Source organism: Cynocephalus volans, chromosome 11 (genome assembly GCF_027409185.1).
Source record: "Cynocephalus volans isolate mCynVol1 chromosome 11, mCynVol1.pri, whole genome shotgun sequence".
Lineage (NCBI taxonomy): Eukaryota > Metazoa > Chordata > Mammalia > Dermoptera > Cynocephalidae > Cynocephalus > Cynocephalus volans.
In genome coordinates, this window is record NC_084470.1 from 55,185,714 (window position 1) to 55,206,379 (window position 20,666).

Consider the following 20,666-nt stretch of genomic DNA (forward strand, 5'->3'; position numbering starts at 1 on the left):
GTTGTGTTTTTTAAAACACAAAATGAAAGAATTATCAGGTCATATTAAAAGCTCTATTTAATCTCTTTTCATCCAGTAATTACATTTCAATCTACATTTTAGGACATACTATGTAAGTTTGAATTTCTTAGCAGATTGTGTTTTATCTTACTTCAAAATCACTTTATTATATATCCTATGGAAGTAATAAAATCAAATTGTAGTACCTGAGGAGTTTTTTTAATTATATACTATTAGAAGAGGAATTTTCCAATCCAAAAAAAATTAGGAAATGATGTTCTGTGTTGTAGATTTTAGTATTTCTATATTTTTGATGTATTATCTGATTATCAAATGTTAAAACAAAAATGTATTTTAATTATGTAATTTGTATTTGGAGCCAGCAGGATTCATTTATATCTAAACAAAATAATTTCATGCAAAATGTCTATCCCACTGAAAAAATGTCATTGAACTATAGAAGGACCATTGAAATACTATTCTGTTAGCTATCAAGATACCAGTAAATGTCAGAGTTCCATTTTTTCTATTTGACATTAGCTCAAGTGGTTATATTTGACTTTCAGTAATCTGAGTTCTGAATCAGTCTTAATATCCATGAAATATGTTGGACAACTACAACATTGGAACTATTTTGATAGAATGTTTGGGAATTTAATAGTCATGATTTAACTCATATCATGCATCAATTTACTTTTCCCCTTGTTTGTAGACTAAGTCTGTGTTTTTTGAATTATAAGTCATAATGCACAAGTTAGTGATTCAGGACCAAGAAAATTTATTTGCTTTGCTTTGTCCCTGTTTTTAAATTTTTAAATTTTTAAATCTATGTTGTGAATGCATTTCTGGTACCAAGCTTAAGTATTATTTCTCAAAACACTTATTAAGACTATACAAGGGTAATTCAAAAAATTCATGGAAAGATTTGTATTATCTTTAAATTCTATTTTCCCATGAACTATTTGGAGTACCCTCAAATACTAGGTCACCATGTAAAATATGTCTTACCATGGATTGTTATCAAAGAAGTATAAAAAGCTATTAGTCTAAATGCCATACTTTGTTCCATGTAGTTTGAGGCCTAGGAGTTTGAAATTTATGCCATTTTAGCTTGGAAGCTATTTGGGTCATGGCTCTCCTTTTCATCCTTTGAAACCCATGAAAAACTGAACTTCTCTTGAGTTACTGGAATATTTTTTTATCTCAAAAGCATCATGACCCTAGGAACTAAACCAAATGATTTCACAGTCCAACTTTAGTCCCTGTGTGTGATATTTTGGCATTAATTTTTATGTGCCTTTTTATGTTCCTTCGGCTTCATTTTATTATCAGTTTTTTCTTCTCTCTGCCTGGATCTTATAATAACAAATACATGCAATACAGGTACTATATACATTATTAAAAATATAATGAAATCGGGAGTGACATCACCAAGATAACAGAATAGATTGATCCTGGCATTTTTACCCCCAACAAGAGATCAACTTACAACTATTAAAATACAAAAATTTCCATTCTGTAATCACTGGAACTTTGGGAAGAGGTGGAGAGACACATGGGGTCAACGGAGGGATGGAAAGCTACAGCAAGTAGGAGGAGGAACCACCCAGATTAGACCCAGCCCCAACCATCCCCCAGGCAAGCATTACACAGAGTATAGAGCAGCTGCCTAGAGATGGCAAAGTCATAGGTCCCTTTGCATGAAGCTACTGCAGAGAGAAAGGTGCCATGACCACTGGCAGAAAAAAAATAAAAAAGAAAACTTTGAAATACACCATCCCACTTCAAGGACAGCAGAGCTACTCGCAAGTTTCCCCAGTACATGCATAGGAGGGACAGGCCACAGCTGACAGTAGGAAAGATTCACCAGAGGTCAGTAAGTCACCATGGGGATTCATGTAGTGACCCCCCATTGGAAACATTTGCAGTGCTGGGGGGAGGGCACTGATCCACCAGGAGTAGGCAGCTGATCTGCCCTCCAGTCAGCATGGGCACCACACAGTGGAGATTGGTCAGTGCGATAGAACTGCTGAGGGCACAGTTTGTGGGAAGGACTCATTTCCAGGCCAGAATTTCCACACAGCCCACTTGTGTCTGTGGTGATCCCACTTGACCCAGAAGTGACTGAAAGGCCAACAATTTAAATCCAGTCCTCACACAAAAATGTTTCCCAGTCTGAGAAACAACAGTAAGGCAGCAATTAAGCTCAGGCACAGAGTTCAAGTTCTATTCCCTGCAGAAATTTCTGCCAACCCAGGAATTAACCACAGGACAGCAAATTACTCCCAGGGAAGTCCTTAAGTGGTGGTGGATGTCATAATCCATCACAGAATGAAAGAAAAAAAAAAGACCAGAGACAAAGTTCTGATATTGAGCAGTAAACACCTAACACCACCAGAGAGCACCTATAAAACCTGGAAGAGGTGGCTATCTCCTCAAATGTGCAGGCATGAACATAAAGACACAAAGATCAAGAAAGAGCAAAGAAATATGATACCACTAAAGGGAAACAACAAAGAGCCAACAACAGATCGAGATTTATGAAATGTCTGACAGAAAATTCAGAATAATCCTCTTAAAGATGTTCAGGGAGTCAGGAGAAAATACACATAGAAAACTAAGTGATATTTGGGGAAAAAAATCCAGGAACAGAACAAGAAATTTGAAAAAGAAATAGAATCAATTAAACAAAACCAAGTAGAAATTCTAGAAATAAAGAACTTGTTATCTGAACTGAAAAGCTTGACAGAAAGTTCCAACAGCAGACTTGATTAAAAAGAAGAAAGAATCAGTGAGCTCAAAGATAGAAAATATAAGTTATCCAATCAGAGGAACAAAAAGAACTTTTAAAAAAAAGAATTACGGTAATTATGAAACTCCTTCAAATGAAATAACCTCTACATAATTGGTATATCCAAAGTTGATGAAAAAGGAAGAGACCTAAAAGCACAATTGAGGAAAATAATGGCTAAAAATTTCCCAAGTATGAACAAAGTTGACAGCATCCTCTGAGTTGGAAGCTCAGAGGTCACCAATTAAATTCAGTCCAAAGAGGAACACCCCAAGGCACATCATAATCAAATTATCAAAAACCAGAGACATAGAAAGAATACTAAAAGCAGACAGAGAAAAAAAAAAAAAAAACACTTAACATTCAGGGGAGTCCCAATAAGGCTGTCCATGGATTTCTAGGTAGAAACCCAACATAGATACAAAATATGGAAAGATGTAACCTGCTACAACAGAATGTCAAAGCATGGGGGAGTGATGTCAAAGAGTAGAGTTGGCTTTTATTTTTTTTCTTGTATCTTAGAGATCAAAGCTAACTTGTTACTAGTTTTAAATAATCTGTTATAACCATAACATGATTTTTGTAAGCCTCATGGTAACCATAACACACAAAGCTGTAACAGACGTAGTAGAAATCAAAATATACTACTAGAGAAAACCACTTAATCACAAAGGAAAATAGACCAGAAAAAAGGACACAAAACAACCAGAAAAAAAGCAACAAAATGGCAGCAAGAAGTTCCTGTATATCATTAATAACACTGAATGTAAATGGATTAAATTCCCCAATTAAAAGACACACAGTGGCTGAATGGATTATGAAAGAAGGAACAGCAATATTCTGCCTACAAGAAACTCACTTCACCTATAAGGACACACTTTGAAAGTGAAGGGATGGAAAAAGATATTTTATGCAAATGGGAAATCAAAACACAGGAATAGCTGTACCTATATCTGATAAAATACACTTCATGGCAAGGAAAGTAAAAAAAAAATGAGGAAGGTCAGTATATAATGATAAAGAGATCAATTCAATAAGAGGATGTAACAGTTGTAAACATATATGCACACAACTCCAGAGAGCCAAGATACATAAAGCAAATACTACTAGACCTAATCGGAGAAATATACTCGAACACAATGATTGGGGACTTTAATACCCTACTTACAGGAAAGGACAGATTATCTAGACAGTAAATTAACCGAGAAACATCAGTCAATCTCCACTTGAGACCAGTTAGACCTAACAGAAATTTATAAAACATTTCATCAAGCAGCTACAGAATACATGTTTTTCTCAGTGGCACATGGAACATTCACTAGCATAGAACATATGTTAGGTCACAGAACAACTCTTAACAAATTTTTAAAAATGAAATCATACCAACTATCTTGTCCAACCACAAGGAAACAAAACTAGAAACCAATAACAGAGGGACATTGGAAATGTACAAATACATGGAAATTAAACAGTATGCTCCTAAACAACGAATGGGTCAAAGAAGAAATTAAACAGGAAATTTTTAAATTCCCGGAGACAAATGAAAATGAAAACACGACATACCTAGAACCTAGGGGATACAGCAAAAGCAGTTGTAAGAGGGAATTTTAATAGCAATAAATGCCTACATCAGAAAAGAAGATAGACTTCAAGTAAACGTTCTAATGTTATACCTCAAGGAGCTAGAAAAACAAGAACAAACCTAACCAAAATCAGTAGAAGGAGAAAAATAGCAAAGATCACAGCAGAAATTAATGAATTACATAAAAAAAAGGCAAAAAGTTGGTTTTTCATAAAGATAAACAAAATTGATAAACCTTTAGTTATATTAAGAAAGAAAAAAGAGGTAAAACAAAAAAATCAGAAATGAAAAAGGAGACATTACAACTGATACCAGAGAAATGCAAAGGATTATAAGAGACTTATAAACAACTGTACACCAACAAACTGGAAATGTAGAAGAAATGAATAAATTCCAAAGCACGTACAACTTCTCAAGGTTGAATCATGATGAATTTGAAAATCTAAACAGACCAAGTAATGAGATTGAAGCAGTAATAAAATGTCTCCCAACAAGGAAAACCATAGGACTAGATGGCTTCACTGCCAAATTCTCCCAAACATTTAAAGAACTAATATCAATTCTTCTCCAACTCTTCTGAAAAATTGAGGAGGAGGGAATATTTCCAAACTCATTCTACAAGGCAACCATAACCTCATACCAAAACCAGAAAAAGACACAACAAAAAAAGAAACCTACAGACAATATCCCTAATGAATACATATATGAAAATATTCACATTGACAGAATGAAGGGAAAAAAAACTTATGATCATTTCAGTAGACGCAGAAAAAGCATTTGAGAAAATCCAACACGGCTTCATGATAAAAACACAACAAATTAGGTACAGAAGGAATATACCTCAACGCAATAGAAGCTGCATAATATGACTGACCCACAGCTAATATCATACCGAGTAGACAAAAATTGAAGGATTTCCCTCTAAGATATGGCACAAGACAAGGATACCCACTTTCCCCACTATTATTCAGCATAGTACTGGAAGTTCTAGCCAGTGTAGTAAGGCAAAAACTATTCAGGGGCAGCCTTCTGACAGACTGGCAGAAGGCAGGAAGCATGCCCAGAGACCTCAGAAGCCACAGGCAGCTCCCACCACTGCTGCAGACACCTCAGCCACATGGTGATACACCACAGCCACCACCACAGCCACTTCTGCAAGAATGGCTTACTACCACAGCAGCAGCCACTGTCACCATACAGGAGGCCCACAGACCACTCATCTGCAAAGGAGAGTAACCAGCGGAGCCCAAGGAAAGAATGTCAGTAACCTCAGCAAGGAATCACTAAGTGCCCCAGTGCCTAGGCCACAGAGGCACTCACACACAATTCCAGCATTGAATACAGCCAAAGTACCCACATAGAGACTACACTACTGCATCTACCCGGAACCAATACTAAAACATCCTACCCAATGGTCAATTAAAAAAAAAATTTTATAGAAGGAAGTCTCTCTCCTCAAAGCCCACTACAGAGTAATAGAAGAAGTAACTGCTCTACCAGATGACCAGACATCAACGTAGATATACTAGAAATACAAAAAACAAGAAAATATGAAACCACCAAAAGAATGCAATAACTCTCAAGTATCGGACCCCATAGAGCAAAAGACCCTTGAAATTACTGAAAAGGAATTGTGGGTAACAGTCTTAAGGAAACTCAGTGAGATACAAGAAAATTCAGACAACACAATGAACTGAGTGAAACTATCCAGGATAGGAAGGAGGAAATTTACAGAGAGATTAATACTTTAAACAAGAGTGTAATAGAACTCCTGGAACTGAAGGAGCCATTCAATGAAATAAAAAACACAACCAAGAGCTTAAGCAGCAGGGTAGAGCAATCAGAAGAAAGAATTTTTGATCTGGATGACAGTCTTTTCAAAATAGCTCAGGCAGACAAGGAAAAAAAGTCAAAATTTTTTTAAATGAAGAAAATCTAAGAGAGATAGCAGACAACCTTAAGCACACAAACACCAAATCATGGGTGTTCCAGAAGGGGAAGAGAAAGGAAAAGGCATTGAGAACATATTCAATTAAATAATAATGGAAAAGTTCCCAGGTGTAGGGAGAGACATGGACCTTCAGATTCAATCCAACAGGGTTCTCTCCAAGACACATTTTTATCAGACTGGCAAAACTCAAAGACAGAGAATTCTAAAAACAGCAAGAGAAAAGCATCAATCACCTATAAGTGAGTCTGCATCAGAGTAAAGCAGACTTCTCAACAGAAACTGTATGGTCCAGGAGAGAATGGGATGGTATATTCAAAATACTAAAAAAATAAAACTGCCAGCCAAGAGTACTATACCCAGCAAGCGATCCTTCAGAAAGGAGGAAGAAATAGTGTATTTCCCAAGCAAACAAAAACTGCAGGAGCTCACCACCACACAATCAGCCCTGCAAGAAATCCTCAAAGGAGTCCTGCATCTGGAATGCAAAAAGTGCTAATCACTACCAGGAATACACAAGAAAGAACAAAACCCACTGGTAGAACAATAATGTAAATGAGAAACAGAAAAAAATGGGTATCTTACTACCTTAAATAACCAGCAAACACTGAAGACAAACAATAAAACAAAAAGAAACAAAAGATATTTAAAATACCCAAATGAAAATAAATAAGATGTCAAGAGTAAGACAGTAACTTTCAATAACAACCCTAAATGTAAATGCATTAAATTCCCCACTGAAAATATACAGATTGGCTTTAAAAAGCTAGACTCAACTATTTGCTGTCTACAAGACTCACCTCACCTGTAAAGACACAGACTAATAGTGAAGGGATGGAAGAAGATGTATCACTCAAATGGAAACCAAAAATGAGCAAGAGTAGCTATTCTTATGTTGGATAAAAGAGATTTAAAACCAAAAACCATAAAAAGAGATAAAGAAGGCCACTATGTAATAATAAATCAGCAAGAAGACATAATAATCATAAATATGTATGCACCCAACACTGGAGCACCCAGATATATAAAGCAAACACTATTAGACCTAAAGAATGAGGTAGTTGCCCATACAACAATAGTTGGGAATCTGAACACCCTTCTCTCAATATTGAATGGATCATCCAGGCAACAAATCAATAGTGAAACATAAGATTTAAACCATACCTTAGACCACTTGGACTTGGCAGATAGCAACGAACATTTCATCCAACAACTAAAGAATATACTTTCTTCTCATCAGCACATGGAGTATTTTCCAGGATAGACCATGTTAGGTCACAAATCAAGTCTCAACAAATTTAAAATAATCAAAATCATTTCAAGTATATTCTAAGACCACAATGGATTAAAACTGGAAATCAGTAACAAGTGAAACTCTGGAAACTACAAACACTTGATATTTTACTACAGAATAAATATCAGGTTCTTCTGTTTGCTTTATCTCAATAGTAATTAATTGGACTTCTCCCCGCTAAAAAAGTCTCTGAATTTTTTAATGTCTGTGATTGTAGAATTAAGCTAAGAATTAAAGTGATTTATGTGGTAAATTCAGGCCATACTGATACTTTTTAAGATCCAATAGAGTATTCTCATTTAGAGAATAATTTAGAACTTTATCTCTTAGACCTAGAGTATGGACAGGAAAGTATTCTTTTCTCTTTGCCTAAGGTTTAATTTACATAGTCAAATTGCATGTTGTCTAGTGATCTCACTGCAGTGACATTCAAGTTAAGTACACATTAGATAATAAAGGACTCGTCTTTCCCTCATGGAGGTAATAGGATAATGGAGAAGTAAAACATGTACAGAGAAATGATTTATTATACAAATAGACCAATCACTATTTGTATAAATTATCATACAAACAGTGATTCATTCAGAAAGGGATAGTGAAAAAGTACTATGGAGGACATAAGTTAGGGAGAGTAAGTCCAGAAAGGTTTTAAAATAAGTGTAGCTCTTGGTTTACTTCATTTGTTCATAGTTTTTACTTACTGGGGGAGAAGATCATTCAGAGTCACTTAATGGGAATCCCCATTGCCTCGGTCTTTTTTCTCCTAGACTACCAGAATAATTTTCAAAAGGACCTTTCTACCACCAATTTCTCTTCCCTACAACCTGGATTTATATTCCCTCTAACCTACATTTTTGATTTTTCAAAAAATTTTGTCACATCATTCAACTTAATAGCTCATGCATTATACAAAGGAGCATTTTTCAGGTGGTAGTCTGCAAATCCCCAGGGATTTATGAAATTTCATGAGGTTGATGAAGGAAAACAGTGGAATTCCAATAATAGACAAATTTTTTAGGAATTTTTGAAAGATAAGAAAGCAGATGGGATCAGAACTGTGGAGAAACAAGCCATCCAAAATGACCTCTATCACCTCTACAATTTATTTGTCCTGGAGAGTCCAGCCAATGTAATAAAAAAAAGAAATGGGATATGTAAATATCAGAAAGGCAGATGTACGCTAGCACTACTTATGACTGGTTGCCAAGCAAATCCAAGAGAATTTTAAGTCAGAATTCTTGGTTACCAGCAAAAGAAGCCAACTCTATGTACGTAAGTACAAAATAAATTACAAGGATATGAAGATTTCTATGATGTTTGCAGGAAAATTTGAGAACATGGTTGAGGAAATGGCCTGATGGGTATGAGCTGAGAAGTGAGACTCCCATTTTGCTGTAGTTGCTTCTGTGCAGTCTTTCACCATAAGAATAGAGCCAGGTACCTGTTAAACTTTGTTTTGTTTTTTTAAGAGAGAGAGAGAGAGAGAGAGAGAGAGAGAGAGAGAGAGTGTGTGTGTGTGTGTGTGTGTGTGTGTGTGTGTGTGTGTGTGTGTGTGTGTGTGTGTGTGTGTGTGTGTGTGTGTGTGTGTGTGTGTGTGTGTGTGTGTGGTGTGTGGTGTGTGGTGTGTGGGTGGGTGGGGGGGCCTGTACAACAAACCCTTGATCTTGATGTTACAACACTGTGCTCTAACCAACTGAGCTAACCAGCCAGCCCCTAAACTTGTTTTAAAGAAAAGACATATAAGGGCTGCTGATAATGAAAAGTTAATGAGCATAAAAAATAATTCTGAAAATTTGTCTCATGACCTTCACCTGACCTGTTAGTTACATTGGTTTTTTGTTTTTTGGTTTTTAGGATTATGTGAGATAATACATACAAATAATTTTGTATTTTCATTTTTTTAAAAAAACCTACCCAGTGGGTTGATTTGTATTGATTTGTATTTTACAATTTAGGAGCTCTAAGTATGCCAACAACTGTGTTAAAAAATAAATTATCTTTCACATCCCACATCTAGGCTCCATTTCTGAAAATAATAGGAACTTGAGTTGTGTTTATGTCTGCCAGACTGCTTACCGACAACTTAACTATAGAATCGTTCTCACTTTTGGTATTAATATGATTGGGAGTCTGAGGATTCCTTAGATTATATTTCTTTTTTTTTTTTTAATTTTGTTATTGAAACATAATTGCCGGTACATATATCTGTGGGGTACCACGTTGAATATCAATACCTGTGTGCAATATGTGATGCTCATATTAGAATAATTAGTATATTCATCATTACACAATGTAATATTTTTTGTGGCCTATTACCAATTCATGCTTTACCCCTTCACCCCCTGCCCCTTTCCCACCTCTGGTAATCTTAGTTCTGTTCTCTCCTTTTGAAAGTTCAATGTATTATTGTGATTGTTATATCTTTCTTTCTATTTTATTTTTTTATTTTTTAGCTCCCACTTATGAGTGAGGACATATGTGGTATTTCAGTTGCATTGATTTGATCAAAATTCTGAAACACGTGATGGGGTTTTACATGATGGTTTGTACATCAAGCACCAAAAGTAGAAAGAGCATTCTTTTGTTGATTTTTTTTTCCAGTTTGATTTTTCACATATTCAAGACATTTTCTACAGTTATTTTGTTTTTTCTCTAAAGAAATGCTTGCAAACAGTAACCTGAAACTTACACTCTTTCTTTTTTATGTTTTTTATTTCTATTTTGACATAATTCAGATCACAGAAAATTTGCAGGAATAATACAAAGAAGTCCCATATACCCTTCATCCAGATTTCTTAAATGTTAACCTTTTATTTTATTACATTTGCTTTATCATTCTCTTTCTATATGAACACATTTTTTTCCTGACCTTTTGAGTAAATTTCAGCCCCATGTCTCTTTACCCCTAAGTACTCAAGTTGTATTTTCTAAAATACAAAGGCATTCTCTTATATAACTATAGGACGACTGTAAAAATTGCAGAATTAATATTTGATAACAATGCCATTAGCTAGTCCCTAGACCTTATTCAAATTTCACTCTTTTTCTGAGCACTGCAGTTTGTTAGGAAAGGGACATCTCAGATCATGAGCCACATTCGGTTGTCACATCTCCTTAGTCCTCTTTAATCTGGAACAGTTCCTCAGTATTTTCTTGTCTTTCATTATCTTGATCAATACAAACCAGTTATTTTTGTAGAGTGTCCTCAATTTGAGTTTATCTTATGTTTCCTCATAATTAAAGTAAGTCTATTCACTTGTGGCAGGAATGCCCCAGAAGTGATGTTGTGTTGTTTTCAGTGGATTATATAGGAGGCACATGATGTTTGTTTATCTCAATACTAGGGGTATTAACTTGAATCATTTGATTAACGTAGTGTCTCCCAGTTCCTTCCACAGTAAAGTTACTATTTTTCCCTTTAATTAGTTTCTTTTGAGGAGATACCTAGGACTGTGTAAACATACTTTTACTTGTCTGATTTTTAGCTGTGGCTGTAACATTCATTGATGATTCTTGCCTGAATCACATGTTACTCTGCTGGCTGCCAAATAATTTTCTAATTTCATCATCTCTTCAAGCTTGCTCCTATGTCCACATCATTCCTTGAGTACTCTCTTATGTTCTGGTTCATCAAGTTCATCTGGACTGTCTCTGCCCCAAAGTTTGATTCAGCCATTTTGCCAAGAGTCTCTGGTTCTTTCTAGTAAGGAATGTTTTTTAGAAACCAACATCTGAGTGCTACATGTGCTCAATTGCTACTAATCCTCTCAGTGGCCAGAACTAGGAAACATATGTCTTTATCTTTGTATCTAAATATGTTGAAAACCATGTTTAGGACTTTCGTTTTTATCTCATTGTTTAGAAACAAAACACCAAAATTGTTAAACTAGACCAGTTGATTTTTATATACTAAGTATAAGAATTCCAAAAATCATGTCATGAGTTTATAATCATAAGGGGTTTTTTTTGTTTGTTTGTTTTTTTAAAGATGACTGGTAAGGGGATCTTAACCCTCGACTTGGTGGTGTCAGCACCACGCTCTCCCAAGTGAGCTAACCGGCCATCCCTATATAGGGATCCGAACCCGTGACCTTGGTGTTATCAGCACCACACTCTCCCAAGTGAGCCACGGGCCGGCCCCATAAGATTATATTTTAATCTACATTTTAAGACATTTGGTCCCCAAACCAAACATGGTATGTCATCATTTGTCAATAAATCATGTTTTCTCTTACATGATTTAAATTAAATAACATACATTACTTAAATGAGGAAGGGGTGGAAAATTGTAATGCAGTATCTAAAAATAGTTATGTAAATTAAGATATTTTAACTTATTTATCACACACCATGCAAAAGTGACAGTTTTTGCTAGTATTCTTAAAGGGGGTGTAGGAAGTATAATTAATTGTTGTGCAAAGTTAGTGAATCAAAAAATGTTGAACACTTTTACCTAGAGGATAAGGTTCCAATGCCTCATCCCAATGTGCAAGACCCTTCAGGGTTTCATGCATGCACACGCATACCATCTCTTTTCATGCCTTCCTCTCCCTCTTGGCATAGTATGATCTGGGCACATTGGTCTATCTTACAGATCTTTATGGACCAGCATGATTGGTCTGCCCTTTTTTCTCACTTATTTGCCTGGAAAGATTGGAATGCATCTCAGGTTCCAGATCACATGTCACCTGGTCTACAAAACCTGCCAAGTGGAATTAATTAGTTCTTGTCTGTTTCACAGTAGCTCTTATATTCTATTCTAATCGCTTATCTCTATATTACTTATTAGATGTGGCTTCCTTTATGACAGGGACTTTATTTTCCTTATATTCACAGCACAACACAGTATCAGACATTCAAGATTAATGTTTGATAAATGCATAATGACTTGGTGGTTCCAGTATTGTAAACTTGAAAATTTTTTTAATGCTCTAGATTGCAATATCTAAAACCTTTATTATATTTATTTTTTCTAAAACCTTTAAGGCGACAATTAAGGAATCTTTTTTCTTTTATTGAAGGCTTTAGCAAGCATTTTTGTGATGGACATATGAGCTCTTCTGCAGCATTGTTATATTTTGTGACCATTACTGATAGATATACCACAGGAGTATGTCAGATGTCTTGGTGATGAGAAGCTGTATGACATATCTGTGTTCACTCTTTAGATTGTTCTACTTCCCTGGAGTTTTCTCTTGCATGGTTGTGCCGAGGGCCCACCCCACCATTACGTCTTGGACTCTGAAATGTTCCCCTCAGCCTAGAGTCACGTGTCATTCTATCCTGCCCACCGCTGCAGCAGTTCTTCAGCCTCACAGGACTCCACTCAGGTCTCTCATGTTTCTAGACTTCTCCCTTAGGGAGCAGTTACAAGCACCCCTTATGCCATGATGATCATGGCACTGAGTAAGAGCGATTTCCAGGGGAGCACTGCTGCTCTCTGGAAGGCCACACAGGCTGCTTTCAGCTCTCTTCTAAAAGCTATCCCCTCCTAATCCGTAAAGCATTTTTTGATATCTATTTTTTCTTAAAAGACTATTGAGGTAAACATTCTAAGAAACAAGGAATTGGAGAACACCTTTCTGCTGTGCGTATTATATAGTTGATACAGTTGAGATGAGATTTAAACTGGGTATGTGGTTGGGTGGAAGGGATGGAGGTGTAAATGAGCACCAGGGCAGTGGAGAGACCCACCTGGAAGGAGCAGGTGTTCTTGTCAACTTCATGGCAAAAAGACTAGATAGGTAAGGGCTGACCATTGGAGAGATTTGGATAGAGAGATGAGGGACTAAGCATTGAGAACTCAGGGTACCAGTATATAGGATTAAAATAAAGGGAGAAATTGGGGTCTACCTAGCTAGAATCCACAGAGTCATCTTTTCAGGTTCCTTCATCAGGGTGCATTGCCTCTTACTTGTGGCCAGTCCCATTGGATGTGTCTTTTGAGTCTGACTTTTAAACTTTATTTGCTCTACTATAACATTCTTTGCTCACTTGCTCTGTAATTATTATTAGTTCTACGTTCACATGTATGTGACTGACAGAAGGGAAAATCTAGTACAGTCTGCTGAAAGTTGTAATAAACATAAGCAAGAGGTTTTGAGGTATCTTTAATTTTTTAAAATTATCTTCTCTCTAGAAATATAGTTTGGTGTAATTAAATTTTAATTGTTTTAAGATACAGAGGAAGTTGTCACAACTAGGATATGATTTGACAGGTGCTGGTAGTTCTCCAAGCAACCTATTTTAGAAGTAGGTATTTCTCTACGAGAATAGACTTGGTAGAAGTAAAGGTTTGAGTGAAAACTCAATTTAATGTTGGGGTTGCTTTAAGGTAATGTGTGTATCTTTTTTTTTTTTTGGCAGCTGGCCGGTATAGGGATTGAACCCTGGGCCTTTTAATAGTATAGAAGTGTTATAGTTAGTATGGCAAATTGTGTATCTCTGTTTTTTCTTTCTAGATCCTGGTTAGATAACAATGGAAAAAGTGCTGTGAAAAAGCTGAAGAATAGTTTGCCGCTTAGAAAAGACCTAGATCGTTTAAAAGATGAACTGTCTCATCAGTTACAGCTCTCAGATATCAGGTAAATGAAAAGAGAACCTAATTTATAGATTGAAATAAACGTGAATTACCTACTGGTAAAGCTTTCCAGTAGCTAAATATTTGCATCTTTAATTATTGTAATTACTAAATATTCTCCAATTATCTTTTTATGGACATAAACAGATTCTCATCTATCTAAGGAAAACTGTTAATTTCTTGTTTTAAATATTGAAGTAAGATTTAAGTACTGACATTTTGGCATAATAGCTTAACATTTTTTACGTTATAAGTTTGTAAAAAAAAAAAAAGGGTCCTTTTTCATTTCATCTACATATATAAAAATAATTATGTTCCATTATGTAAGATTGGTAATTGAGTTTAAAAAGAGGAGGGAAGAGAGGAAATGGATGTTGTATTCTTGGTTCTATGTTATATAACACAAGTTTTTAAATAAGTTTTCATAAACTTATCAATCATAGTTATATAAAAACATTCTATAATTATTAGGCAAATATATTTCACAGGTTTTAAAACTGTGAGGGGAAAAGGAGGGGTCAGGTTATAAGACTCCCCATTTCTAGAACCCTGAAAAATTGTCACCCAGTCTCATGCTTAAACTTTTTGCTGTAGCCTGTTTTGTTATTTTCAACCCTCATTATCAGGACTTTTTTTCTTATACAGACTCAAATGACAAATATTGGGAACAATAAATAATATCACCTTTTTCCTTTGCTTAGAAAGTACAGATAATATTTACATGTTCTGTTCCTGTATATTCAAATCATCGTTTTCTAAGGTACATTAAATTTCAAAGCAAAGCCTTTAGACTTTTCAGTATACGAAATATGTGAATTTGAGCTTATTATGGCTCTTTTATCATCACATCAATAGTTTCTAGATCAAGCTTTGATTTATAGGGGGTTCTTCCAATTCCATAGCCTAGTAACATAGACTTTTTTAACTAAAAATAGTGAGATCATTTTTTGAAGTTTATAAACGAATTAATGTGCATGAAAATAATTTTTTTAGTATAAATTTTAAAAGCTCTGTCAAAGCAGGCTGGAATTAAGAAAATGAAAGGATTTCTTAAATATAAAAAGAAATAAACATTATTTTACAATATCGTGGAGAAATTTCTCCGGTTTAATTTATACCATGGTAAATACCGATAGATATAACCCACATAAACAGTTCTTTGCTGTTCTCTATTTTTAAGAGTGTAAAGAGGTTCTGACATCAAAACATTTCAGGACCATCAACCTAAGGGCTTCTTCACATACTTGAAAACTAGCCGAGATTCTAGCAAATGGAAACATTGTGACTGATGATATTGTTTTTAATTCTAAATATCCTATATAAAAGACCATTTATTAATAAAAACAGCACTTAGTAGCTTTATCACTTAAAATGTTTTTAATTTCAAATCAAAAATTAATGTTAATTCTTTGAAATTATATCTTAGTTATTCAATTGTGGTTTAAAGAAAAAAAAGGGTTTTTTTAGATGTTTTCATTTTATCAGAAATGACATTCATCAGAATCAGTGTCAGGATAAAGGAGGAACCTAGGTTTTTTTGAAAGTCTGTTTTGAATGCCTAACTCCTTTACATGTGTTATCTCATTTCACTTATACTACCTCTGAAGCAGGAAGTGTCCTCACTTTGTATATATGAAAGTGAAAACCTTAGGAAGGCTAAAAGCAGCTTGTTCAAGTTCGCAGAGCTAGTAAATGGCAGAATTAGAATTCAAAGGTGGGTTTCCTGATACCACCTAAAACACAACTATTTACATTTACACAGCAATGCCTCAGTGACATCATGTCAATATCAGGTTTCATTTTGTCACTGAGATTTAATATTAGTTTATAAAATGAGATTACATGATTTCATCAAAATCACTTTCTATACAATAAGATAAAAAGAATCTGATGAACCTAAGTAGAATCCCTAAATTGAAACTTAAATCTAAAACAAAATCACCATCATTATGCAATGTGGAGGAGAAAAAAGATTTTTTTCAAAGTTTTTCCCATTTCTTCCTCATTTTAAAATAGAAACAGCATAGCACATTTGCATATTGTAAATCTTTGGATACCTGAATATAGTAGTAATATTTTCACCCTTTAGTAAACAAGTCATTTCCATTTGGGTGCTTCTTTTAAAATCAGCGACTTGGGAAACATGCAATCAATTGAAACATGTTGTGTGCTGCTTTAGGAAGGAACTGTTGGCTTTCCCTGGAATCAGGCCATTGGGGTGAGTGCTCAGTCCTTCTCCAGGCTGCTCCTGGTTAACGCCTGTGTTCTCTGTTGGCCTAGGTGGCAGAGAAGCTGGGGTATCGCCCACCGCTGCAGCCAGCTACATAGTCTAGGCCGCCTGGCACAGCAGAATTTGGAAACACTTAAAAAAGCAAAAGGTAAGCATTTTCCACTTTCTATTAAAATATCACTTAGCTGCTGTACACATCTGTAAATTGTAGTGGAAAACGAAGTGGCTGAATTTTTTAATCTGTTCCTTTGAATAAAGCAACAACATAAAATTAGCCTTCAAGCTTCTACTGATTTTAATCCTGAGTTTATATACTAAATGTAAGTAATTATTTGCACAATGTTAAAAGAATGAAGCATCTTTGGACTGTGTGACCAAAGGGTTTGTGTTTTGTCCTCAGGCTGCACGATCATATTTACAGACCGTTCTGGCATGAGTGCCGTGGGCCATGTGATGCTAGGAACAATGGATGTCCATCATCACTGGACAAAAGTAAGAAGAGCTTTTGATCAGAAACATCTCTTTGATCTGTCATCCTCATACTTTCATTTCAAACAATGCAATTATGTTAATGAGCTAAAAAAATTTAAATCATAGCTTCAGCTATTTTCAGATCAGAAGCTTAATATCATGTAATTAAAATACTTAAGAGGAAAGATCATTTTTAGGGAAGTTTTTATCTGGTAATGTTATAGTCTTTTCTGAATCACACCCTAAAAGCTGCATTCTGTTGTTTTTTGTTTGTATTAAAAAATTTATTGAGGTATAACTGACATTCAATAAACTGTACATATTTAGTGTGTATAACTTGATAGGTTTGGGCATATATTTATGCTCGTAAAACCATTACCATATCAAGATAACAAACATATCCATCACCTATAAAAGCATGCTCATGGCCCTCTGTAAAGCCTCGCTCCCATCCCACCACCCCCTCGCCAAGCAACCACTGGTCTGTTTTCTGTTATTACAGATTAGTTTGTATTTTCTAGAGTTTTACATAAGTGGAATCATAGAATATGTGTACCTTTTGTCTGGTCTCTTTCACTCTCTTATTTTGAGATTCATCCATGTTTTTGCATGTATTGGGAGTTTATTCCTTTTATTGCTATATAGTATTCCACTGTGTAAGTACATAGTACCACAGTTTGTTCACTCACCTGTTGATGGACACTGGGTTGTGTTAGTTTGGGGCGGTTACAGATAAAGCTGCTATGAACATTTGTGTACAAATATATGGACACGTATTTCCTTTCTCTTGGGGAAATACCTAGAAGGAAATGGATGGATCATATGGTAGGGTCTTTTAACTTTCTAAGAAACTGGCAACACTATAGTCGTCTTTTTAATTTTAGCCATTCTAATAGTGTGTGGTGCTGTCTCATTGTGGGTATAATTTGCATTTCCCTAGTGATAAGTAAAGATGAGCATCTTTTCATGTGTTTATTTGTCATCCAAATATTTTTGGTGAATTATCTGTTCATATTAAATATTTGGTAGAAAATACTTGCAAACCACATAAAGATTTTGTATCTAGAATATATGAAGAACTCTCAAGTAAAAAAAGACAATGTACCAGTAGAAAAAAACAACAACAACAAAAAAAAAGTTCAACTAAAAAATGGGCAAAAGTCATGAAAAGACCTGTCACCAGAGAAGATATACAGATGACAAATAAGCACATGAAAAGATGTTCATCATTAGCCATTAGGGATATGCAATTTTTTTTAAGATGATTTATTATACATACATGTGGGGTACAGCATTGATTTTCAACAGTTGTATACAATGTGTGATGGTTAGATCAAGATAGTTAGCTTATTCATCATTACAATACACAATCATTCTTTGTGTCCATTTACCAATTCCTCGTTAGCCCCCCTACATTTCCCCCTCCCCTCCCCTTTTCCACCTCTAGTAACCGCAGTTCTTTTCTTTCTAAAAAACAATCTAAGATTGTTGTTTCTCTCTCTCTCTCTCTCCCTTTCTCTTTCTCTCTCTCTTTCTCTTTATTGTTTATTTATTTATGGATTCAGCTCCCAGTTATGAGTGAGAATTATGGTATTTCTCTTTCTGTACCTGGATTGTTTCACTTAGTACAATTTTTTCCATGTTCATCTGTGTTGCTGCAAATGGCAGAATTTCATTATTTTTTATGGCTGAGTAGTATTCCATTGTGTATATATACCACAATTTCCTTATCTACTCATCCGTTGGTGGACATTTGGTTGGTTCCATCACCTGGTTATTGTAAATAGAGCTGCAATAAACATTGGAGTGCAGATATCCCTTTGACCTGATGATTTTTAGTCCTCTGGTTATATCCACAGTAGTGGGATTACTGGATCATATGGCAGTTCTATCTGTAGTTGTTTGAGGAACCTCCATACTGTTCTCCATAATGTCTACTAATTTACAGTCCCACCAACAGTGCAGAAGAGTTCCTCTTTCTCCACATCCTCACCAGCATTTGTTATTCTCTTTTTTATAATAGCCAGTCTGACTGGGGTGAGGTGATGTCTCAAAGTGATTTTGATTTGCAAGGGAAATGCAGTTTAAAACTACAATGAGATGTCACTACACACCTCTCAAAATGGCTAAAATGAAAAATAGTGATACCACCAAATGCTGGTGAGGATGCAGATAGATGATCACTCATGTGTTGCTGATGGGAATGTAAAGTGGTGCAGGCACTCTGGAAAAACAGTATGGCAGTTTCTTATAAAACTAAACGTGCACTTACCATATGTTTACACAAAAACCTGTACATGAGTGTTCATAATAGCCAAAAACTAGAAAAAATCCCAATGTCCTTCAGGATGTGAATGTTTAAACTATGGTACATCTGTACCATAGAATCCTACTCAGCAATAAAAAGCAATGAACTGTTGATACATACAACAACTTGGGTTGATCTCAAGAACATTGCGCTGAGTGAAAAAAACCAGTCTCAAAGGATTACATGCTGTATGATTCCATTTGTATAACATTCTTGAAATAATAAAATTATAGAAAGGAAGAACAGACTAATGGTTGCCAGGGGTGGGGAATGGGAGAGCAGAGGTGTATATGGCTGTAAGAGGGTAGCACAAAGTATCCCAGTGATGCAACTCTTCTGTATCTTGACTGTGGCAGTGTCATACAGATCTACACGTGTGATAAAATAGCTTAAAATTAAATACACACACACACACACAAATGAGTGCACATAAAACTGATAAAATCTGAGTAAGATTAATGAATTGTATCATCAGTTTCCTGGTTGTGATATTATATTGAAGTTTTGCAATATGTTTCTGTTGGGGAAACTGGGAGAAAGGTATATGAATCTACGGTTATCTCAAAACAGAAAGTTTTTTAGCTGTAGTTACCATATATACATGAGAGAAAAACTGAAAAAGTAGGGAGTAAAATTATTTTTCACAAAATGTTAGAAGTAGATTATAAATAATTTGTAAAAGTTTCTATTGCTGTTGCTTTTACTGTAGCAAGGTTTTTGATGCCAATCCTCCTTAAGAGGAGGATTCCACCTCCTCTTAAAGTTGTGTAGACTCCAGCTTTTGACAGAAATTCTTTTAAGTCCTTAATGGTCCTTCCCTGACCTACCCCTGCCTAACCCTCTGGCCTCTTTTCTTTCCACTCACTCATAGACAAGGCACACTCCAGCCATACCAAGCTCCTTGTTGTAGAAAGTGCCGTTCCTTTGTATACTTCTCTGTTTGGATGTGCTCCTTTTTCATCTTCCTTTTCTAAATCCTATTTACCTTTTAAGATTGGTCAAATTAGACTACCTTAGAAGCCTTTGCCTGAACCTTCTCTTTGTGTCCGTTCACACTGATGTGGCACTCAGTATGCTGGATTCAGATTTGTGTTTTGCTTCCTTGTACCCTAACTGTGAGCCCCTGACAAACATGGACACTCTTATAATCTGTGCACTTCAAGTGCCCAGTTCAGTTCTTAAGTACATGGTAGATGCTCAATAATATTTATTGCATTTAAATGAATTTAGTTGATTTGAAGTAGATTTTGAAGGAACAGACTTGGAGTTGAAATACATGTACTTTATTTCTAACACCCTTCTTTACCATTTAGTCATTCTAAACTAACTTAAGATTCTTACCTGAATTTTCAAATATTAGTATTGGAACTGCATTAGTCCCTATCCATTGCATGTAACAGAATATGTGAGACTGGGTAAATTATCAAGAAACGAAATTTATTTCTTACAGTTTGGAGGCTGG

General features: G+C 35.3%; 1 protein-coding gene across 3 annotated transcripts in view; it reads left to right on the forward strand.

Moving 5' to 3' along the window:
- The window catches only part of TCAIM (T cell activation inhibitor, mitochondrial), a 61,086-nt gene that overhangs the window by 28,579 nt on the left and 11,841 nt on the right, over positions 1 to 20,666 (forward strand). For all 3 annotated transcript variants that reach the window (XM_063114298.1, XM_063114296.1, XM_063114297.1), the window contains exons 6-8: positions 14,077 to 14,199; positions 16,476 to 16,573; positions 16,826 to 16,917. In XM_063114298.1, coding sequence (XP_062970368.1) covers positions 14,077 to 14,199; positions 16,476 to 16,573; positions 16,826 to 16,917 — 313 coding nt within the window. The remainder of the gene's footprint in view (positions 1 to 14,076; positions 14,200 to 16,475; positions 16,574 to 16,825; positions 16,918 to 20,666) is intronic.